The sequence below is a fragment of the Dama dama genome, chromosome X (assembly GCF_033118175.1).
Source record: "Dama dama isolate Ldn47 chromosome X, ASM3311817v1, whole genome shotgun sequence".
NCBI classification, from domain to species: Eukaryota; Metazoa; Chordata; class Mammalia; order Artiodactyla; family Cervidae; genus Dama; species Dama dama.
Genome location: NC_083714.1, coordinates 84,975,605 through 85,000,889, shown reverse-complemented (window position 1 = coordinate 85,000,889; position 25,285 = coordinate 84,975,605). Strand labels below are relative to the sequence as shown.

At 36.0% G+C, this 25,285-nt stretch overlaps 1 protein-coding gene across 4 annotated transcripts in view; it reads left to right on the top strand.

The window, feature by feature from the left end:
- ATP7A (ATPase copper transporting alpha) overlaps positions 1–25,285 on the top strand; it is a 140,776-nt gene that overhangs the window by 60,019 nt on the left and 55,472 nt on the right. For all 4 annotated transcript variants that reach the window (XM_061137116.1, XM_061137117.1, XM_061137114.1 and 1 more), the window contains one exon: positions 9,078–9,218. In XM_061137116.1, coding sequence (XP_060993099.1) covers positions 9,099–9,218 — 120 coding nt within the window. In that variant the 5' untranslated portion in view covers positions 9,078–9,098. The remainder of the gene's footprint in view (positions 1–9,077; positions 9,219–25,285) is intronic.

Genomic DNA, 25,285 nt, shown 5'->3' with positions numbered 1-25,285 from the left:
TCTCACTTATTGAATTATTTCAATTTTGATAACTTTTCTCTTAATTGCTGCACATTCCCTACAGTTTTTCTTCATTTCCCCCTAAAGTGGGCTGTGTTTTTAAAGAATCTTTCTTCCTCCATCTTTATTGAGGTATAATTGACAAATAGAAGCTGTTTATATTTAAGTTGTACAGTGCGATGCTTTGATATACATTGTCATATGATTACTGCAATCAAGCTCATTATCATATCCATCACCTCACATAGTTACCATTTTTTGTTGTTTTTGAGAACAATTAAAATCTCTTTTTAGCAAATTTCAAGTAAACAGTACAGTATTATTAACTGTAGTCATCACGCTGTGTATTGGATTTCCAGAGTTTATTCATCCTACATCATTTCCCCAACTCCCCAGCTCCTGATAACCACAATTCTAGCCTCTGCTTCTAAGACTCAGACTTTAGATTCCACATGTAAGTGAGATCATGCAGTTTTTGTCTTTCCGAGTCTGGTTTATTTCATTTAGCACAATGTCCTCCCAGTTTATTCATTTATTTTCCTTTTAAAAATTCTTTTTTTTTTTTTTTTTTTTTTTTTGGTTTTTTTTTTTTTTTTATTTTTTTATTTTATTTTTTTTTAATTTTTTTATTATTATTATTTTTTTTTTTTTCCCAGTGGGTTTTGTCATACATTGATATGAATCAGCCATGGATTTACATGTATTCCCCATCCCGATCCCCCCTCCCACCTCCCTCTCCACCCGATTCCTCTGGGTCTTCCCAGTGCACCAGGCCGGAGCACTTGTCTCGTGCATCCCTCCTGGGCTGGTGATCTGTTTCACCATAGATAGTATACATGCTGTTCTTTTGAAATATCCCACCCTCACATTCTCCCACAAAGTTCAAAAGTCTGTTCTGTATTTCTGTGTCTCTTTTTCTGTTCTGCATATAGGGTTATCGTTATCACCTTTCTAAATTCCATACACATGTGTCAGTATGCTGTAATGTTCTTTATCTTTCTGGCTTACTTCACTCTGTATAAAAGGAAGTGAAAAGAGACAAAGAAGGACACTACATAATGATCAAAGGATCAATCAAAAAAGAAGATATAACAATTATAAATATATATGCACCCAACATAGGAGCACCGCAATATGTACGGCAAACGCTAACAAGTATGAAAGAGGAAATTAATAGTAACACAATAATAGTGGGAGACTTTAATACCCCACTCACAACTATGGATAGATCAACTAAACAGAAAATTAACAAGGAAACACAAACCTTAAATGACACAATGGACCAGCTAGACCTAATTGATATCTATAGGACATTTCACCCCAAAACAATCAACTTCACCTTTTTCTCAAGTGCACACGGAACATTCTCCAGAATAGATCACATCCTGGGCCATAAATCTGGTCTTGGAAAATTCAAAAAAATTGAAATCACTCCAGTCATCTTTTCTGACCACAGTGCAGTAAGATTAGATCTCAATTACAGGGAAAAAATTGTTAAAACTTCAAACATATGGAGGCTAAATAACACGCTTCTGAATAACCAACAAATCATAGAAGAAATCAAAAAAGAAATCAAAATATGTATAGAAATGAATGAAAATGAAAACACAACAACCCAAAACCTATGGGACACTGTAAAAGCAGTGCTAAGGGGAAGGTTCATAGCATTACAGGCTTACATCAAGAAACAGGAAAAAAACCAATTAAATAACCTAACTCTACACCTAAAGCAATTAGAGAAGGAAGAAATGAAGAACCCCAGAGTTAGCAGAAGGAAAGAAATCTTAAAAATCAGGGCAGAAATAAATGCAAAAGAAACTAAAGAGACCATAGCAAAAATCAACAAAGCTAAAAGCTGGTTTTTTGAAAAAATAAAAATTCTTATAATGAAATAACTTAGACCTACAAAGAGTATAGGAAACCCTGTAACATATGTGGGTATCCTGTCCTTAGCCTAAGAAATTAAACATTACATATATAGTTGAAGTTTCCCTTTGTGTTCCAATTGCATCCCTTCCCGCCTCCCCAAACTTCTGAATTTGGAGTTTATTATTCCCGTGCATATTTTAATAATTTAACTAATACTACTATATATGAATGTATAAAAAACCAATATTTGGCATTATTTTACACTTTTAGGCTTTTGTATCCTTCTGAAACTTTTATTTCCTCAACTATGTTTATGAGATTTTTCCATGTTGCTACTTATAGCCCTAGTTTGCAGTTTCTCAGTCTCTGTTTTGTTGCCATTTGTTGCTATTTCTTTGTTGTGAGGCCTTTTCTTGTCCTTTATAGGAAGTTTAGCAATATCCCAGTAGCACTTTCCCCTCCATTCCCCACCCCAGTTGTGATAACCAAAAATGTCTCCAGACATTGCCGATGTCCCTTGATGGCGAAATCTCCCTTCTCCCAGTGAAAACCATTGTTTTACTTCATTCATTTTAACTACTCTGTCATGCTTCATGATGTATATATCACCACTTATTTTTCCATTTTCCAGTTAATAGACATTTAGATTATTTCTAAAGTTTTTTTTTTTTCCCCGTGGTGAATATTTTTGTTCATGTTTTCTTACACAGTGTGAGATTTTCTGTAGGGTAATAGGCTTAGGAGTGAAAATGTTGAGTTCTAATACATGCATATCTTTAACTCTACCAGATATTGCCAACCATGTTCTGTAATAGTTGTACTAATTTACACTCCCAGCTGAATAAGGGAGATCCTGTTGCTCCACATTCTCATTAACACTTTGGTATTGTCAGATTTTGAAATTTTTGTCTACCTGAAGGGTGTAAATGATATTCATTGTAGTTTTAATTTGCATTTTCTTGATTACTGTAGTGATCAAAAATTACCCAGGTGGAGCTGTATCCAAAAAAATTAACTTTACCATATAATTTATTAAGAACCCAGACACCTTTCTCAAATTATGAGGACTCATTATTTTAGGTGGATTTAAAACTAATGTTTGAGCTTCTTTGATCAGCTTTAAGAAGTGGTTTTGAGCCATCAGACTTCATACATATAATGCTTGTTTGTACTCAACTTCTACAGTTTCTGTTTCCAAACCAGAGATGATGATCTAGTCATAATACTCTTCTTCCTCTTAGAAAATGCTATTACTGATAGTGATTACCATCTGTGTTTAGGGAGTGGTTAAAAATACTTTAATAACTAGAAGTTATTTCCCTCAGTGTTGTTGGATGCTCTTTTTCTCGGTCACCTCATTACTAATAGGTGCATGCCAGATTTGTTTCTTTGATATTGACACTGTATGCAATTATTTATACTCTTACTTTGTTTTCTGAGTCATTCTGCTAAATGCAGTGAGAGTTACAAAAGATGTTCTTGACTTTGTATCTATCTTTGAGACCTTTAAAATTCAAAAGATGGGCATAGCATATATTTACAAAATCAGTGAGTTGTGTGTTATATATTATGTATAAATATATGTACAATATATGAAAAAATGAAATAGTATGAAGGGGATGGAATTCGTCAGGTTTTGGGTGTAAGGCCCACTTTAAATATAGTTTTGGAGAAAAATGCAGGTAATTATGAAGGCAGGGGAAATATATGTTATTCATAGATGATTTGATATGCTTAAATTAGGATGTAGTGGGAAAAGTGGCTGTATTAATGTAATTTTCATTCATGCTCAGAATTTCTTTGCTCCCTAATACATATTTCCGGGACTTCCCTGGTGGCTCAGACGATTAAGAATCTGCTTGCAATGCAAGAGACTTGGGTTTGATCCCTGGGTCAGGAAGACCCCTTGGAGAAGGAAATGGCTTGACACTCAAGTATTCTTACCTGGAGAATCCCATGGACAGAAGAGCCTGGCGAGGAAAAGTCCTCAGGGTCGCAAAGAGTCAGTCAGACATGACTGAGTGACTAACACACACACACACACACACACACACACATTTCCAGGGTAAATAATCCAGTCACTTTAAAAAGCGCTTTGCTGCTTAACTAGTCTCTATCAGTTCCTCTTTGGCCTGAGACAAAGCCCAAAATAAAACTGTATTTCAGTTTTACATTCCTAACTAACCAGGTAAACTAGCCTTCATATGCTGAGTATATTGTATTCCAGAAGTTTGTTACCAATTCTGTTTTTTGAACTTGACAGTTTCTTATAAAACAATTTTAGTCAGTTTTGGTAATGTACCTGAATGAGCCCTGAAAAGCTCTATTTTGACCCATAACATATTTGAGCCATATAGGTACTAAGTGTGACTGTTTTGACCTAGAGGCAGGCAGCCATGTGCTGCAAGAGGAAGCATATTCTTTTTTAAGGAAAAGAATAATGGTAAGCAAAATTTTGATAATATCTGTTTGTTTTAGACATTATTCTACTTACCTTTTCATATATATTAGTGCTTCCCAGTGACCCTCTCCCTAGTGGTAGCCCTAATGCCTTCACACTTGCCTTAAGTACCCCACCTTGGACTTTTAACCTGGGCCTGCGAATGCCCTACATCCCAAGAATTCTTTGTTCACAATTACCTGCCTTTCCTGTTTCATTTGGGCTTCTGTTCTATTGTAATAATTGATCTTACCTAGTTTTTAGGAGTGGAGAAGGCACTGGCACCCCACTCCAGTACTCTTGCCTGGAAAATCCCATGGATGGAGGAGCCTGGTAGGCTGTGGTCCATGGGGTCGCTAAGAGTCGGACACGACTGAGTAACTTCACTTTCACTTTTCACTTTCATGCATTGGAGAAGGAAATGGCAACCCACTCCAGTGTTCTTGCCTGGAGAATCCCAGGGACAGGAGAGCCTGGTGGGCTGCCGTCTCTGGGGTTGCACAGTGTCGGACAGGACTGAAGCGACTTAGCAGCAGCAGCAGCAGCAGCAGTTTTTAGGAGATGTAATTCCAGCTGTCAGTGTCTTAAACTCTCAAAGAGGAGTTTGTATTTTAGAAAGAGGATACAATGTCTCAAACAGCTGACCTAGGTTCTTCAAAAAGTTACTTAGCGGCAAAGATATATGGGAGAGAGGCTGTTCTAGATTAAATGAGACAAAAGAGATAATTCCAAATACAGAGTATGAACCTTGTCTGGATCCTGATTTGGAAAAATATAAAAGCTGTAAAGAAAGCTGAGCACAGAAGCATCGATGCTTTTGAACTGTGGTGTTGGAGAAGACTCTTGAGAGTCCCTTGGACTGCAAGGAGATCCAACCAGTCCATCCTAAAGGAGATCAGTCCTGGGTGTTCATTGGAAGGACTGATGTTGAAGCTGAAACTCCAATACTTTGGCCACCTCATGAGAAGAGTTGACTCATTAGAAAAGACCCTGATGCTGGGAAAGATTGAGGGCATGAGGAGAAGGGGACGACAGAGGATGAGATGGTTGGATGGCATCACCGACTCAACAGACATGGGTTTGGGTGGACTCCGGGAGTTGGTAATGGACAGGGAGGCCTGGCGTGCTGCAGTTCATGGGGTCGCAAGGAGTCGGACAAGACTGAGTGACTGAACTGAACTGAATAGATGTTCTTGGGACATTTGGGACAGTTTACACAGAAAATTTGTATTAAAGGATGTACAATGATTAATTTTCTTAGCTGTGATCATAGTATTGTGGTTATGCGGCAGTCCTTAATTCTTTGGAAATGCATGCTGAAGTATTATGATCTCTAAAACTTAGATTAGAAAAATAAAGCAAATACAGCAAAATGTTAGCAGTTGTTGAATTCATGCAGAGGATATACAGATAGATGTTCATTGTACTATTTCAGCTTTTATGCGTGTTGAAATTTTTCATAATAAAGATTTGGAAAACAGGAAACCTATTCATTAATACAATAATATTTAAATTGTAAATTTCATGCAATGGAGAATTCAGACAGCATGAAGAACTTCTTGAGCTGGAGTAGCTAGTTCTGGCTCCTCTAAATTTCTACTGTTGTTGTTTAATCGCTAAGTTGTGTCCAACTCTTTTGCAACCTCGTGGACTGTAACTCGCCAGGCTCCTCTGTCCATGGGCTTTCCCAGGTAAGAGTACTGGAGTGGGTTGCCATTTCCTTCTTCAGGGCATCTTCCCGGCCCAGGGATCAAACCCACATCTCCCACATTGGCAGGCAGGTTCTTTATCACTGAGCCACCAGGGAAGCCCTCATTTCTACTGCTTCTTCCCTATTCCACTTACCATTCATTCAAAGATTCAGATTTTGTCCTGTTGACAGCAGCTGCTCGAGCTAGAGGAAGGAAGATGAAGTTTCTCAGGGTGATGACAGCTTATTTTTACATATAGATTATAAGTCGTAGATTACCAGAATGTGAATATCACTGGCAGTGTGGTTTGTTAGAGATTGTTGTTTTTTTTTTACTTTGAATAAAGGCTGTTTCAAGTCATTAAAAACAAAAGTTAGATAAACTATATTCTTTTATGTTGAATGGATATTATAATCTATGTAAAAATTGATAATTTAATACTAATTTCATAAGAATTAGTGGACATAACTGAATTGTTAAGTGTTGCATTTGGAATAACTTTGGCTCTAACTTTGAAAGTAAATAACAAAAATAGTCTATTTCAGATCAAATCACACTATAAAGTACAGTTCCATAGTTAGTGCTAGTTGAAATTAAGACTGAGAAAGATGCAGCTAGTGTTGAATTTTTCTTTCAGCTTTGTTAAGAGTTTTACATTTTAAAAATGGATATGGAAAACAGTATAGATGTTCTAAAAAATTAATAAGCAGAACTATCATATGATCTACTAACTCCTGGGTGTTTATCCAAGGGAAATGAAATCACTATCTCAAAGATATTTGCACCCCCATATTCATTGCAGCATTATTTGCAACAGTCAACACATGGAAGCAACCAATGTCCATCTGTGGATGAATAGATAAAATGTGATATACATATACATATTATTCAGCCATAAAAATGAAGAAAATCCTGCCACTTGTGATAACATGGATGGACCTTGAGGGCATTATGCTAAGTGAAATAAGTCAGACAGAGAAAGACAAATATTGTATGAACTCACTTATATGTGGAATCTGAACAAACCTGAACTCATAGATACAGAGAACAGATTGATAGGTTGGTTACCAGAGGTAGGGGGTAGGGAGTGGGTGAAATGGATGAAGGTGGTTAAAAGATGTAAACTCCTAGCTATAAGATAAATAAGTCCTGAGGATACAATGTACAGCATGGTGAGTATAGTTAGCAATATTATATTGTATATTTGAAGGTCACTAAGAGAGTAGACCTTAAAATTCTCATCACAGGAAAAAATTTTAACTATGTGTGGTGATGGAGGTTAACTAAACTTTTGGTGGTACTTTTGCAATATATATACATATCAAATCATTGTATTATACACTTAAAACTAATATGTTAAATATCAATTATATCAATAAAATGGAAATTTCATGTGATTCAAACTAATTATCAGTGGGAAAAAAAAGACTGCTGCCTTCATAGAATTTTCATTTTAGTGAGGAGTTTATTACAGTATAACATATTATTCCAAAATTTAGTGGCTTAAAAAAACCAACAGTTATTATCTCACAGTTTCTGTGGGTCATGAATTTGGGAGTGGTATAGATGGGTGGTTCTGGCCCAAGATCTCTCATGAGGTTGTAAGTCTATATGTCAGCTGAGGCTGCAGGCATCTAAAGATTTAACTGAGTCTGAAGAATCAGCTTCCAAGACAGTTCACTCACCTGTTTATTGGCAGGAGGCCTTAGGGTCTTTGCTGGTTATTGATTGTAGGCCTCAATTTCTCACCATGTCAGCCTCTCCATAATGCTGCTTGAGTGTCCTCATGACATAGCAGGTGGCTTCCCCTAGATGGGGTGATTGAAGAGAGAGGACAAGGAGCAAGCCACAATGATTTTTCCCCCCAACTTCAGTGCCTTTTATCTTGGAAATCACACCTTGTCACTTCCACTAGTGATTTGGAAGCAAGTCACTGAATTGAGGCCACATTCAAAGGTGTTAAATTTGATCTCTTGAACGAAGGAGTGACAAAGAATTCATGAAGACATTTTAAAACAACAACAGGAAGACAGATAATAAGTAATCAACATAGCAAATAAATTATGGAGCTTATTAGAAAGTTTTAAGTTCTATGAAAATGAGAAAAAAAGACGGAAGAAATAAGGGGAATCAGAGTATGTGTGTGTGTGGAAGGGATGTAGGTTGCAATTTTCAACGAGGTGCTCAGTGTAAGACTCGTTAGGAAGATTAGATTTGAGTAAAGACTTGAAAGAGATGAAGAAGTTAGCTAAACAGATATCTAAGAGAAGAAAGCACTAAATCAAGGGAATAGGTAACCTAAAAGAGCTGGGATGGGAGTAAAATGAGGTGAGAGAAAAGAATGCTAACTGTATTATATTAGTAGTATATTTTCAGTTGGGCAGGTGGGAACGTTGAAGGATTCTTTTTTCTTTTTCTTTTAACTTAAATTTTTTGTTGTTTTTTAAGTTTTTATTCTATAGTAGAGTATACTTGATTAGCAATGTTGTGTTAGTTTCAGGTGTATAGCTAAGTGATTGAGTTATACATATACATGTATCTATTCTTTTTCAAATTCTTTTCCTGTTTAGGTTATTAAAGACTGTTAAGCAGAGCTCCCTGTGCTATACAATAGGTCCCTGTTGGTTATCTATTTTAAATATAGTAGTGTATATGTGACAATCCCAAATTCCCAATCTATCCCTGCTTCCCACCTTTTCCCCCAAAACCCTAAGTTCCTTCTCTAAGTCTGTGAGTCTGCTTCTGGCTTTGTAAATAAGTTCATTTGTATCATTTTTTAGATGCCACATATAAATTATATCATATGATATTTGTCTTTCTCTGTCTGACTTATTTCACTTTGTATGATAATCTCTAGGTCCGTCCATGTTGCTGCAAATGGCCTGGTTCATTCTTTTTTATGGCTGAGTAATATTCCACTGTATGTACCACATCTTTATCCATTCATCTGTTGGTGAACATTTAGATTGTTTCCATGTCTTGGCTATTGTAAACAGCACTGCAATGAACACTGGGGTACATGTAAGAGGAAGGGTTATTTCCATGGCTGATATTAATAAGTTTATTGTTTCTAATAGGAATGTAAAGAAGAAATCAAAATGGATCTGAGTATGAGTGTGAATTCTGTCACCATCTCTGTTGAGGGAATGACATGTAGTTCCTGTGTTTGGACCATTGAACAGCAGATTGGAAAACTGAATGGTGTACATCATATCAAAGTAAGTTATTCCTTGGAAATCAGTGCTGTTGACTGGAATTCTTCTGGGAAATTATACTTCTAACACTGAAATAGATGCAGAAACACTAACATGTATGACATAAAGACTGTCATACTTCAAACCTTGAAGCTGAGTAAGTTTTCTTTGGCCCATTAACTTATTTTCTTGTTAAAGACAATAATAAATTATACATTTTTAAAATTTAAAAACATCTGAAGGTTGAGTCTTGATGTTATGGTTGTATCAGTTTATATTTTATGAGTATAGGTGCTGACATGAGTTTGAACAAACCCTGGAAGATAGTGAAAGACAGTGAATCCTGGTGTGCAAAGAGTCAGACACAACTTATCGACTGAACAACAACAACATTTTTTATTACTGTTGATGTCATATTGAACTAAAATACATGTTCTCAAAGGAAGGATTATGGGGTTTCTTTCTCTTTTATATCATGACAGTTAGTATGTTAGTAATAATGTAGTCTTCTCTAAGAACGTGCATATAAAGTATAACTAATTTTCTGAACATTTTCACTTTAGTTTTTAATTGCAAAACTAAAATAGACTTTTGTTAGACTATCTTAACACACTCCTGCTATAATTCATCTCAGATTCCTACTTAGTGTAAAAGAGTGATTTATTGTACATTCTAGTTTCTCTGTAGTGAACATGAATTGTTATTATAATTATTATACATAAATAAGAAAAGCTAAGCTTTGTTTAACACCTTTTAAACACAAAAGCCAAAAGTAGCAAAGTCAACACAGGACTACCCCAAAGGAAACAAAATGATACCATGCCCCCTATATCCTGTAAAAAAATGTCTTTGGATGTTTCCTGTGCTCGTTTTTTTTGACTAGACATAGTGTGTTAAAGCTGCAAGGGGTCTTAGATATGACTTAAGTAGTCTAACCCCCTCATTTTACACATGGACAGACTGAAGCCCAGATAAGGAAGTGATTTGTGCTAAATTACACAGCTACCTAATATCAAATAAAACTAGGACTCAAGTTCCATGATTCCTGGGCCAGAATGTTTTCTGGTCATACAGTATTTACAGATGCATTTTAATTTGCATATGGTTCTCAAACTTGTGATCTCCAATTTATTCTGTCATACGACTTCCAAAAAAAAAAAAAAAAGCAGCCTGCTGTTTTCATCACCAACTTGCTTCCTACCACCAAATTGCTGTTTTAGCTCTGTGTCACTATTCTCTATATAAATTCTTCTCAGAATAATTTGAATATTTTTAGCATGAGATGCTTTGAATTGTATTTTATTTGTCACTGTATTTTTAATCTTTCTATTTCCATGTTCATAAAAGTATCTTTTAAAGTCTTTGGGGTTAAAAATATGTTTTGATGAAGTCCAACTTTCTCAGTTTCAGCACTGTTGACATTTTGGGCCGGATAATTCTTTGTCTTAGGAGAGTGCTTTGAAGGATGTTTAGCAACATCCCTCGCCTCTAACCATGAGATGCCAGTAGCCTCTCCTTCCACTTGTGACAACCAAAAATGTCTCCAGACATTGCCAGTGTTGCCTAGGGATGAAATTGCCTTCAGTTGGAGATCACTCCTGTAGTCCCTTCTCAGAGAACCTCTATTGTATACCCTTTGGCTCTTCAGTTATTATTTGATGATGGTAAATTGATTTTCAAACAGGCTAATGTGCCCCTTTCTCTTCATATTAGCTTCTTATGGTTCTTTTTTGCCAGTGACAGGTATAGTGAACAGTGTTTCTCAAACCACAGCATGAGAATCACCTGTAAGGCTTGTAAAACATAGATTGCTGAGTTCCACACCCAGAGTTTCTGTTTTAGTAGTAGATCTGAATGGGGCCTAAGAACTTGACTAAAGCTGTGGTCCTGGGACCACAGTTTAAGAACCATTGTATTGCATGAGCTATACTTACATTAAAGATTATTTGTCATTTGCTTGAAATTTAAATTTAACTGGGTCTGTCCTATATTTTCATTTACTAAATCTAGTTGGTAACCTACTTTGAAATCATTCCCCTTTACTTTTAGAGCCTCATAAGCACTGATTTATTTATTGTTCCTATAGCTTTAATTTTTAAAAACTGCCATATAAATGGAATCATATAATATGTAGCCTTTTGAGCCTGGCTTCTTTCATTTAACATTGTGCGTCTGAGATTCATCCATGTTGTTGCATGTATCACTGGCTCTTTCCTTTTTGTTTCTGAGGCGTTATTCTCTTGTGTGGATGTACCAAAGTTTGTTTACCCATTCATCTATTGAGAGACATTGGACTGTTTTCACTTTCTTTTGTGATTATGAAAAATGCTCTGAACGTTCACATCCAAGTCTTTGTGTAGATATAAGTTTTAATTTCTCTTAGGCAGATTCCTAGGATTGGATTTGTTCTATCATGTGGTAAGTGTATGTTCAACTTTTTGAGACACTGGCAAATGATTTACCACAGGAGCTGTGCTATTTTATGTCCCCACCAGCAATGTTTGAGGATTCCATTTTTCTCACATTCTCTACAACACTTTGTATTACCAGTCCTTTTAGTTTTAGACATTCTCGTGGGTATGTAGTGGTATCTCAATTCTCATTCCCTTAATGGCTAATGAAATTGAGTATCTTTTTTTGTGCTTCTTAGGTATTTGTATACCTTCTTTGTGAAATGTCTGTCAAGCCTCTTGTGAAATTTTTAGCTGCATGTTTTGTTATTATTCAATTTTGATCGTTTTCTATATATTCTGAGTATGTCTTCTCTTAGATATACGTCTTCCAATTTTTTTCCCCAGTCCGTGGGTTGACTTTTTAATCTTTTAAAAGTGTCTTTCCCAGAGCAGCAGTTTTTACTTTTGTTGAATTCTAATTTATCCACTTTTTTTACGGAGCATGCTTTTGGTGTCATAGCCAAGAAATCTTGACCTTACCCAAGATCACAAAGATTTTACACCTGTGTCTTCTAAAAGATTTTACATTTAGATCTATGATCCATTTTAAATTAATCTGTATACATTATGAGGTATGAGTTGAGGTTAATTGTCTTAAATATGGATGTCCAGTTTGCTAAGCATCTCTATTTGTTGAAGAGTTTATTTTTTCTCCATTGAATTGCCTTTGCACCTTTGTTGAAGCTCAATTTACCATATACTTATGGATATATTCCTGTATACTCTGTTCTGGTCTATTGATCTGTGTGTCTGTCCTGTAAATATCACACAATCTTGATTATTGTAGCTTTGTAATGAACCTTAAAATCAAGTAGTATAGTTTCTCAACTTTGTTATTTTTCAGAATTGTTTTGGCTATTCTATTTTCTTTCCATATACACATAAATTTTAGAATCAGTATATAGGTTTCTATGAAAATATTGCCTGGGATTTTGACTGTGATTGTGTTGATTCTATAGATCTATTTGGATAGAATTAACATCTTAATAATATTAAGTATTTAAACCTTTGCACATGATAATAATATTAAGTATTCAAGCCTTTGCACATGATATAACTCTCCATTTATTTAGGTATTCCTTATCAGGGATCTGTAGTTTTCATTGTGCAGATCCTGCATATATTTTATTGAACTTAATTATTTTCTGTTTTTAAATGATGTTTAAATGGTACTTTTTTAAAATTTCAGTTTCAGTTGTTCATTACAAACATACAGAAATGTGGTTGGTTTTTGTATGTTGACTTTGTATCCTGAACTTTGCTAAACTATCATTAAATCTGTTAGCTTCTCTGGAGATTCTTTGAGATTTTCCACATAAGCAATTATATCATCAGGGCATAAAAATAGTTTTATTTTTTCCTTTCTAGTCTGTATGTATTTTATTCATTTTCTGTCTAGAACTTCCATTACGATTTTGAATAGGAGTGATGAAAGTGAACATCTGTGTCTTGTTCTGATTAAGGGGAAAACATTGTCCTTCACCTTTAAGTATTGTGTTAGTGTAGGGTTTTGTAGATGCCCTGTATCAGGTTAAGGAGATTCTTTCCTCTTCCTGGTTTTCTGAGAGCTTTTATTTGTAATCATGAATAGATGTTGAATTTTTTCAAGTGCTTTTTCTGCATCTAGAGGTGATCATATTGTTTTTCTTCTTTAAGGCTGTTAATATGGTGAATTACATTGATTGATTTTCAAATGTTATACTAGCCATGCACTCCCAGGATAAGCCCAACTTGGTCAAAGAATACTTTTAATGAAAAATTTCAAACATACACAGAAGTACAAGGAATCTCCTTGTACCTGTCATCCATGGAATTCCTTGCTATTTATTTTCATGACAGCATCATTTGATTTTGATCATGTATTTTGCTGATGCTTTGAAGATTTGATCTGGGCCTTCCTGCCTGTTGTACTTTGTTTAAGGTAGAGGTCCCTGACTATGCTTAGTTGCTCAGTAGTGTCCAGTTCTTTGCAGCCCCATGGACTGCAGCATGCCAGGCTCCTCTGTTCATGGGGATGTTCCAGGCAAGAATACTGGAGTGGGTTGCCATGCCCTCCTCCGGGGATCTTTCCAACCCAGGGATCAAACCCGGGTCTCCCATACTGTGGAAGGATTCTTTACTGTATGAGTCACCAGGAAAGCCCTGACTAATGGATTGGAAATTCCTAGCATATCTCCATGCCATTTTCAAGCCTTTCTGCTGCCCTCTGTCCACCTCTTTTCTTGTCACTCTTCAGAATTCTCAGCATTGTTTGGAGCATAATTTCAGTGCTCTTTCACGTGCTTCATTCAGTTTGGTTCCCCACTTGTTCTTACCAATTTCTCTTCAATTTGTATCTGAGGGCCCAAAGACATTAATACCTCCTTGCCAAAAGTTTGGGGATTTCTACTATAATGATGGTAATATATGGATGCTTTTTCTTAAATATACTGTGAATTGCTGACTCTTCAGCATGTTTATTTTTATTGCCAGGGCTTAATGAGTCAGTGTGTAATTTTGACTGAGTTGTGTCTTCATTTGTATAATATACTTATTGTTTTAATATATTGTTTAAGCTTTCAAATCATTAAAACAACTTTATACTGGTGGTGGTTCTATTTACTGGAAGTTTTCTGTAATTTTTCTTTTATTCAGTATTCATTACAGTGATGACAGAAAGTTAATGCAACTTTGGAATTTGATCAGCTTGCATCAGTCCTAAAAAGGTTTTTCTTTGACTAGTTCAGATCCATATGCAAAAGATAAATTTTAGACATGCTGCCCAGAGTAGATGTAAATATTCTAAAGGGAGCTTTATCTAATTGGACATCAGATTTACTACAGGATTTAGAATTAGGAATCTGATGGATTCTAATAATCAGAAGCTCATTACATATTTTAAGTGCTCAAATCATTAAATTGAAACCAGAATGTTTTGTGTATCTCCACATCAAATACTTATGGGAGTTCTGTCTTTTAATCTTAATCTAAACATTAAGTTTTTACCCATTCTTCAGAGATTTCAAATGGATTTTAGCTTTTCAGTGAAGTAGGGGATTCATGCTTTCTTGTCCTTACAGTGTTCTTGTCTGTGATTCATGCATCTCATAAGATCTTAAGCAAATTAGCTTCAGTTTACCTTGTTTTTATTACCAAAAAATTGGCTAATTGGCACATAGTGATTCTTCATGAAATTTGATACAAAATTTCACCACATGTTGTGGTGCCAATATGTTGACAGTTATTTTCTATATCTGAAACTCTACGTGTTTTTTTCCATGTCTGAATCTCATATTCATCTTGGCCAGAGAGGACAAAGTAAACTGTATCCATTTTACTATTTGTTTGGGAAGAAAGTAGTGTTTCTCATTTGCTTACTAAACTACACACTCTGGTCAGATGAAACTATGTTGATGGTTGTGGCAGGAAAATCTTCCTTTACATATTACAGTGTAATATGCCTTCTGCTGAGTTTTTTGTCCTGTAGGTATCCATGTGAATACTTACATACGAAGTTTTCACTTTCACTCATGCTCCAAATGTGGGGTTTTCTCTGATTCTCCAGGCAAGGATACTGGAGTGGGTTGCTATGCCCTCCTTCAGGGGATCTTTCTGACCCAAGAATCAAACCAGCATCTCTTACGTCTCCTGCATTGGCAGGCAGATTCTTTGCCACTAATGCCACTTGGGAAGCCCCATTTACCATCTACCTTAGCATAACTACAGTCTTAGAGGCTTCCTCATTGCCTCCTCTCTTCCTCCCCGCCCTAAGGACATTGCTGCCTTTAATTTGTTTTGAGGAGAGAGCCAAGTTGGAAAATCTGAGAGATAACAGGTAACTTTTATTAACTCTACTACAAGTTTCCTCCAAAGTGTTTGTATTCAGAATACTCAAATTTCTAAAAACATTTTGCAATTTTTCACTAATTGTGACTGTCCAAAAATCAGAGAGATATTTTTGCAATTTGCTAATTAGAAAAGAGGATGGCAAAAATAGCTCTGCAACCTTCGGTTCCAAAACTTTAAAAATGAATAATTTCAGTGAATAAGTATGACATCTGTACTTGATTTATCCTCAAGTGAAACCAATTAAACTTCTCCACTTGAGCTAAAATGGCTGTTGCTAGGGGCCAGAATAGAAGCTAAGTCTTAATTAAGTGTGTGCTAATTTCAGTAAAGCTGTTTTAACCATCTAGAAACTAGTTCACATAGTTTTTCTTCAAATTACTTAGGTTCTTATTGTCTGCTGACAACTTAATGCATTTTCCAAAACCCTCAACTCTCTGACAAACTGTTTTAAATTATTAAATTTTTCCTAGTTATCTATGTAAAGCTAAAAGATGAGATTCTCTTTTGACATTTGCAAATACATTCCTGTATAAATTTTCCCCTAGAGACTTATTGCACCCCACTCATATATAAGGCTGCATCTTCCACTTTACTGCATTCACCACTGCTTAATATGACCTATTTAAAGTATTGGAGTTTCAGCTTCAGCATCAGTTCATTGGAAGGACTGATGCTGAAGCTGAAACTCCAATACTTTGGCCACCTCATGCGAAGAGTTGACTCATTGGAAAAGACCCTGATGCTGGGAGGGATTGGAGGCAGGAAGAGAAGGGGATGACAGAGGATGAGATGACTGGATGGCATCACCAACTCGATGGACATGAGTTTGAGTGAACTCCGGGAGTTTGTGATGGACAGGGAGGCCTGGCGTGCTGCCATTCATGGGGTCACAGAGAGTCAGACACAACTGAGCGACTGAACTGAACTGAAAGTCAGAAAAATGCAATTAAGTTGGATTAAGCTGTACAAGAAAAGTAGCAGAAGTATAACATGAAAGCACTTTGTGTTATCAACAGTGATTTATATGGATCCTAGTGACAGATATTTAAGGCTATAATTTCCTGAGTACATTCATAATTTATTTGCTAAAAATGAAGGTAGACCTGTTTTTTCTGCCTTTTCCAGCTCTGCCTCTACAGTCAGAAGCCCATATGATACAGAGTATACTAGTAATCCTTCTTCTTTTCTCCTTCCTTTAAAATGTATATTACTAAGTGTTGTTTTCTAGGCCCAGAGACAGGTTTATGGTAAAGCTAAGCTTAAGTTTCAGAGCCTTCCACTTGCATCGACCCCTTCTAAGATCTGGAAGGAATCAAAGCAATGTTCCCATGGTTATGTGTTTTTGTGAAAGTAAAATATTTTAACCACAATCCTTTAAATCCATTGTCTACTTCCACTTCGACCCACCTCTTTTAGACTTCCCTTTTATGTAGGTAGTATTGGATGTGCCACAGGCATTTTGGGGATCTGATTAATAGGTTGAATTGGGGATATGTTTAGTTTGGGGTTAGTAAAATATTTGGCTTTAAAGGGCTTCCCAGGTGGTGCTAGTGGTAAAGAATCCGCCTGCCAATGCAGGAGACACAAGAGACGCAAGAGACATGGATTCGATATCTGGGTCAGGAAGAAGAGAATGGAGAGGGAATGGCTACCCACTCCAGTATTCTTGCCTGGAGAATTTCATGGACAGAGGAGCCGGGCAGGCTACAGTCCATGGGGTCGCAAATAGTCGGACACGACTGAGCATGCATATGCGTATGCGCGTGCATGCACATATACACACACGGTTCTTAGTTGCTTCTGTGTATAATGAAATTTGTGCTGCAGATTCTGGTAGAATAATGTCCTTACCACTCATGATGCCAACTCACCAGGGTCATGGCATAAAGGAGTAGGGCCTAGTGTAAAAGTGATAAATGAGTGTTATCAATTCAAAGAGTATTTAAAACTAGTTCACTTCACAAGTAAACTTCTGAAATGCCCTGAGATCTTATTGCTCCTATATGAAAGAAATTTGATAGTTTTCCCAAATTTGACAATCATATATAAAAGGATTTTACAAAATCACCGTTAAATGAAGCAGCAGAGTACATATATAGCCAAACATGTAGAAAGAGAAAATATTATACAGGTATAGGAGGTATTATTAATAAAAAAGTTACTTTAATGGATTTTATGGTATTTGGTAAGTTTCAAAACTTTATAACTTGTAATTTTGTTACTCATTTATTTTTTTTTCATTTATTTTTATTAGTTGGAGGCTAATTACTTTACAGTATTGTAGTGGTTTTTGTCATACATTGACATGAATCAGCCATGGATTTACAAGTATTCCCCATCCCGATCCCCCCTCCCACCTCCCTCTCCACCGGATTCCTGTGGGTCTTCCCAGTGCACCAGGCCCAAGCACTTGTCTCATGCATCCAGCCTCATTTAGAATATTTACATTTGTACAGATGTTTTTTCATTTATAGTTTTGTGCTATTTTCCTTAGTGAAGGTCCCTCAAAAAGCTTACATTTCAGAGGCCACAAAAGGTGGATTCACCTCTTTCTAGGCACTGTATGGAAAATTGTCCTTGTCCGAACATAATTTATAGTCAGAATGCAGCTTAACACATAAATATTGGTCACTTTTAAAGACTGTTAAGGTTTAAAATTTCTGGATCATAGTTTCTGAGATTATAATTAAGACTAATGTATAGTCAATTCAGAAACCAGATTTGAAGAGGACATTGTTTCAACTAAGTCAAGGAGCTGTTTGTTGTGTTTGGAATAAAACTCTGGTATGAATTGATATAATTGTGATGTTAAATTGAGTATGATTGTTTTATTTAAAAAATGTTGCAGTGGAACAGATTAGAGATTTAATTAACAGGATTCAAGGCAAGTGAATTGTCAAGAAGTCTCTAACTTTGAAATAAATAGTATCAATATGATTATACCTCTTTGCAGCTTCAGCATTTAAATATAGTTTGGATATTATGTCTTAAATTGCAAAGTTTATAAATGAGTGTTATACTCTTGTTCTGCCAAGACTGTAGACTTTAAAGAGATTAACTTGAAGTTTTATTTAATCACCCCAGTGGTCAGTTCAGCAGGAAAATAAAATGGGTAGATAATGTGAAGGTCTTTCTCTGAGATTGGCCTTTTTGAAAGGGGTAATGTAAAATTAAATTTAATTAGATATAAGCACCAAATGGCTCTAAAGGCTAATGCCTTATTACAGATTACTTTGTCCTTGAAACTTAACTGCGTTTTGTGTACTTTTTCCTTTACTCAGATAAAGGCTGCAGTCCATTTTCCTAACAGACTATCCTTTACAAAAATGGTCATTAAAAAAAAAAAGGTCATTTAGGTAATTCCCTGGCAATTCAGTGGTTAGGACTCATCACTCACTGCTGAGGGCCTGGGTTTAATCCCTGGCCAGGGAACTAAAATCCCACAAGCTGCACAGTGTGGCCAAAAAAAAAAAACCAATCTAGATGCTAGCAGTTACCAAATTCATCCTGTGGATCAATACATTCCTCGCTCCCCTTAAAATTAACTATTTTTTTTTAATTATTGGAAAAGTAACATATGTCCAGAGTAAAATCTCCTTTCCAAAAGAAACCAGTTATCAGTTTCCTATGTATGAATTCTCCTAGAAATAGACTGAATATAAGATGAATAACATTTGTAGATCTATATGCTTACTTGAACAACCTAGGTTTGAACTGCACAGGTCCACTTATGCACATTTTTTCAATAAATATGTGTTATAGTACTACACGATCTGTGGTTGGTTGAATCTGAGGGTGTGGAACTGAGGATATGGAGAGCCAATGTAAAGTTATACATGAGGTGGGTGCCCCCACCCCCATCTCCTTGTTGTTTAAGGGTTAATTGTGTATATATGTGTGTGTATATGTGTGAGGGCAGGAGGAGAAGGGGACAAAAGAGCATGAGATGGTTGGATGGCATCACCGACTCGATGGACATGGGTTTCGGTAAGCTCCGGGAATTGGTGATGGACAGGGAGGCCTGGCATGCTGCGGTTCATGGGGTCGCAAAGAGTTGGACACGACTGAGCGACTGAACTGAACTGAAGCATACTATATACATACTGTTCTAACCTTGCTTTTTTTCACCTGGCAAATACATCTTATTGTTTCCTGTCAGCATATAGAAATCTGTCTTTATTTCTAGTTGTAACTTTTTCCCTCTAACATTTGGTATGGCAAATGATGATAGTGCATTGAACATTTCTTTTTTTCAAATGCTGTATTAGAGTAATATAGGCATTTTGCCTTGTATAAATTCTTAGGTAATAAATGGCCATCCATGAAGATGTAGAATCGGTTATTCAAACAGGCTTAGGCTTCTGATTTAGTTGAACCAAGGATCAAAGAAATATCAAATCCAAGGTTTAAAACTAGCAGTAGAGGAATCATGTAAAGAGGGACTTTTACTATTTCCTTTCTTTGTATATAAATTTTTATAATGAATAATCATGCATTAGTTATATAATTTTTAAATAAAGTGAAATTATATTAGCAATGAAAATTTGGAAAAAACACTCAATTTACAGAAAAACAATATTACAACTTAAACTAACAAAATCTCCATGTCTTTTTCATTTTAAAACATTTGACCTTTGAATTGTTAGAGTGGTTTGGGGCTGTTGTCTTAGCCTCTAAAAATTGTCTTTTGCTAGTTCATACTACCTAAAGCAATCTATAGATTCAGTGCAATCCCTATCAAGCTACCAATGATGTTTTTCACAGAACTAGAACAAATAATTTCACAATTTGTATGGAAATACAAAAAACCTCGAATAGCCAAAGTTATCTGAGAAAGAAGAATGGAACTGGAGGAATCAACCTGCCTGACTTCAGACTATACTACAAAGCCACAGTCATCAAGACAGTGTGGTACTGGCACAAAGACAGAAATATAGATCAGTGGAACAGAATAGAAAGCCCAGAGATAAATCCACGAACCTATGGACACCTTATCTTCGACAAAGGAGGCAAGGATATACAATGGAAAAAAGACAACCTCTTTAACAAGTGGTGCTGGGAAAACTGGTCAACCACTTGTAAGAGAATGAAACTAGAACACTTTCTAACACCATACACAAAAATAAACTCAAAATGGATTAAAGATCTAAATGTAAGACCAGAAACTATAAAACTCCTAGAGGAGAACATAGGCAAAACACTCCCGACATAAATCACAGCAGGATCCTCTATGACCCACCTCCCAGAATATTGGAAATAAAAGCAAAACTAAACAAATGGGATCTAATGAAACTTAAAAGCTTTTGCACAACAAAGGAAACCATAAACAAAGTGAAAAGTCAGCCCTCAGATTGGGAGAAAATAATAGCAAACAAAGCAACAGACAAAAGATTAATCTCAAAAATATACAAGCAACTCCTGCAGCTCAATTCCAGAAAAATAAATGACCCAGTCAAAAAATGGGCCAAAGAACTAAACAGACATTTCTCCAAAGAAGACATACAGATGGCTAACAAACACATGAAAAGATGCTCAACATCACTCATTATCAGAGAAATGCAAATCAAAACGACAAGGAGGTACCATTACACACCAGTCAGGATGGCTGCTATCCAAAAGTCTACAAGCAATAAATGCTGGAGAGGGTGTGGAGAAAAGGGAACCCTCTTACATTGTTGGTGGGAATGCAAACTAGTACAGCCACTCTGGAGAACAGTGTGGAGATTTCTTAAAAAACTGGAAATAGAACTGCCATATGACCCAGCAATCCCACTTCTGGGCATACACACCGAGGAAACCAGATCTGAAAGAGACACGTGCACCCCAATGTTCATCACAGCACTGTTTATAATAGCCAGGACATGGAAGCAACCTAGATGTCCATCAGCGACGAATTGATAAAGAAGCTGTGGTACATATACACCATGGAATATTACTCAGTCATTAAAAAGAATTCATTTGAATCAGTTCTAATGAGATGGAGGAAACTGGAGCCCATTATACAGAGTGAAGTAAGCCAGAAAGATAAAGACCAATACAGTATACTAACGCATATATATGGAATTTAGAAGGATGGTAGCGATAACCCTACATGCAAAACAAAAAGAGTCACAGATGTACAGAACAGACTTTTGGACTCTGTGGGAGAAGGCAAGGGTGGGATGTTTCGAGAGAACAGCATTGAAACATGTATATTATCAAGGGTGAAACAGATCACCAGCCCAGGTTGGATGCATGAGACAAGTGCTCGGGGCTGATGCACTGGGAAGCCCCAGAGGGATCAGGTGGAGAGGGAGGTGGGAGGGGGGATCGGGATGGGGAATACATGTAAATCCATGGCTGATTCATGTCAGTGTATGGCAAAAACCACTACAATATTGTAAAGTAATTAGCCTCTAACTAATAAAAATAAATGGAAAAAAAATAAAGTTTTTAATTTGTAACTTTTATTTAGATTGGTCAAATTGAATAAATATCAATAGAACTTGATGCCTTCCTCTTATACTCTTATACTTTAATTTTCAGTATCCTTTATTGAAACATCAGAGTGTTACTCAGTTAAAATATATATATTATTTTTTCAGCAAACAGTGATAGAATTTGTATTAAGACATATGTAATATAAATGGGATTCCTATTATGTATTTTATATAGTATTTAGTTGGCAAAATATATTGTGCAAGAAGAATCAGACATATTAGAAATTCAAGATTAATGATGAATCATTTTACTTTTCTGAGTTTAGTCTCTGTAGAAGGACAGGATCCTTTCAAGCTCCTGCAAAACCTCTGTATCCCTCTATATTGAGTTGTTATGAAAATGTTAGAAAGTAGGCTTTAAACCATTTGAAGATTTCCCCACTGGCTTAGTAGCATGCTAATCTGAATTTATTTTGGGGATGTATCAATCAACTCCTGGGGGGATAAAAGGGAATTTCAGTGTGCTAAAGCAAAGTACCTTTCCCAAAGTGACTTTTAAAAATGGGGAAATGTTAGAATATACTGATTGTCAAATCTTGCTAAAAACCTAAAGAAATACATTCTCTTAGTCTTTTTTTATTTTGAGAAGATATGAAATGTAGAGGGGAAAAGTAAACATAGAACTAAAATTTAGTTCACACACTAGAAATATTTCATAATTTTCAGGTATTTTTAAGTCACAAATCCCTCAAATCACAGGCATAGAATTTTGGTTTTTCAGGGAGATCAAAGATCATCTAGATTTATCATTTATAAATGGAAAGAGTATGGACTTTGGAGTTACAGAGACCTACATTTGAATTCTAGCTCTTTCATTTTCTTGCTGAGCTTCTTGGGCAATTTATTCAGTGTCCTAGCCTTCAGATAGGAAATTGGATCACCTTTTATTACCAGATGAGAAGGAATACACAAAAGAAAATATACTAATAACAATCCAAGAAGTGGTAATAAGACAGTTTTTATAACACCTTTTATAGAAAGGTAGAGCTCAAAAGAACTGTCTTTCAAGAAACTTAAGCCCTTATATTTGTCTTAAGTTTCTTGCTTGAGAATAGATGATGCAGTCTTTTTATATTTATGCAAATTATACAGAAATTACATACAGATAAAGTATACGATGCTTGAATTTCATGTTTTAGACATTTCAGTAGACAAATAACTCCTTATGCATTAAAATAATGGATCTTTACAATATCTATGGACAGCACCCTCTACACCATTGTTAATACTGTTGAGGCCACAGGGTATGTTTGGTTTCTTCTCTTTCACTCCTGCCTTCATCTAAATATAGTGAACAGTGCTCCATCTTAAGTCCTTCATAGGAGCCACATTTATAGATTGTAGGCTTTTGGATGTTTATTTTCAGGGGAACTATTGATAAAATAGAAACATATTTCCTCTGGGAAAAAACAAAACAAAACCACATTGATTCCTAATGAAAGATTCTGAGAAGAAAAACAAGCAGTTAAAACTTCGGAGTACTGTGGGGAATAGGCGAAGGTGGTTTGCGTTGGTGGTGATCAAGGAGAGTGGCACAGATCCAGAATCAGACAGATTGCTCCCAGCAATTTCCAGTTGTTTGGAATCTGTGCTTGCTTTTACTCACCATTGGATCCCTAGCAGCTAATACATAATAGGTATTCAGTAAATGTTTGTTAAATAAATAAGTGCTATTTTAGCTTCCTGCTCAAGGATTTGGCATCCAGAATAGTTCTGTGATAAACACTGTGAATTTCCTCTTACACAAAGGTGCTGCCTGTTTTTGTTTCCTTTGAGACTTTCGGCTTGAAAAATCTCTGGTATCTAACATTCAGAGGAAAAGTCAAGTGCTGTTATCCCAAAGGGGAACATTTTTTTTGTGCTAGGTATGGTTGACCTGGCTTTAAAACACACAAATAGAAGTTACTAAATAAGGAAATGTCGCAAAGAGTCGGACACAACTGAGCGACTGAACTGAACTGAACTTTCTGGTTTGCAGCATGAAAACAACATAGGATAAAACAACTTTTTTATATAGTATTTTGTATACATAGTTTCCTTGTTTTTTTATGTTCAGGCTATGACAATGAAAAGTGTAGCAAATCGTTGGGTGATAAAGTGATTTTTGCTTTTAAAAATCAATTTTCAGAACACTTTCTCATTGGGTACCTCAGTAAATTGAAATTTGGCAGGGTGAGCGGGGGAAAAATCCCCTTCCCTTTTTTAAAAGTTTGGCACTTGATCAGCAAAAGTAGAGTAGTACATAGAGCAGTACTGTCCAATGGAACATTCTGTAGTGATGAAAATGTTCTGTATTTACTCTGTCCCTTGTGGCGGCCACATTGGCCATTGAACACTAGAAATGTGGCTAATGTAATTGAGGAACTGAATTTTTTAATCTTTTCATTTTTGTTTTTAAAATTATACCCCCAAATTGACTTCTTTTTGGTGTACAGTTCTATGAATGTTTTGTTTGTTTGCTTGCTTGCTTTTTTTAGGTTTGGTTAATTTTAACACATGTATAGATTAATTTGGAGAAGTAAGTGGCAACCCACTCCAGTACTCTTGCCTGGAGAACCCCATGGACAGAGGAGCCTGGTGGGCTACAATCCATGGGGTCGCAAAGAGTCGGACACAACTGAGCAACTAACACACTTAGATTAATTTAACTACCCAAAGCCAGGACAGCACAGTTCCATCAACCACATCACTCCAAAATGATTCTTCTCTAAATGCAAATATAACTATGTCATTCCCCTGCTTAACTTTTCCATGACTCTCTATTACCTATGGAATAAAGTACAGATGATTATTGGCATACAAAAGCCCCCATGATAAAGCAGTTGCCTAATTATGCAGCCTTTCGTTTACATTTGTCATGAGTTCCCTGCTTCAAATGTCCTTGCTAATTTCTGTTATTCCTTTAACATTCAGGTATTATCTCCCTTAAGAAACCTTTTTGACACACATTCCCAGGGATGAATGGGTGTTCTTTTTCTCTGTCCTCTGTTCTAGCATTGCTCCCTGTGACTATGTCATGATCAGCTTTGTATCATGAGAATCTTAGTTCCTGGTACATATAATAAGTGTTTGATAAATATTAGTTTTTCAGTGTTTACTTTTATATGACTTACTGCTTCAAAGAACTACTTTCCTGTTTACTCATATGATCCTTATAATAACCCTGGAAGAGACTAGAGCACATTTCTTCATTTTTCTGATGGTAGAGCTAGTGAGTGTGGTTAATTCATGAGTGGAGAATTGACACTGGAGCTCAAATCTTCTGACTCTTAACCTAGTTTTGTGTGTGTATATGACTACTTCATAAATCTTTATAATCCATGTGTTACCC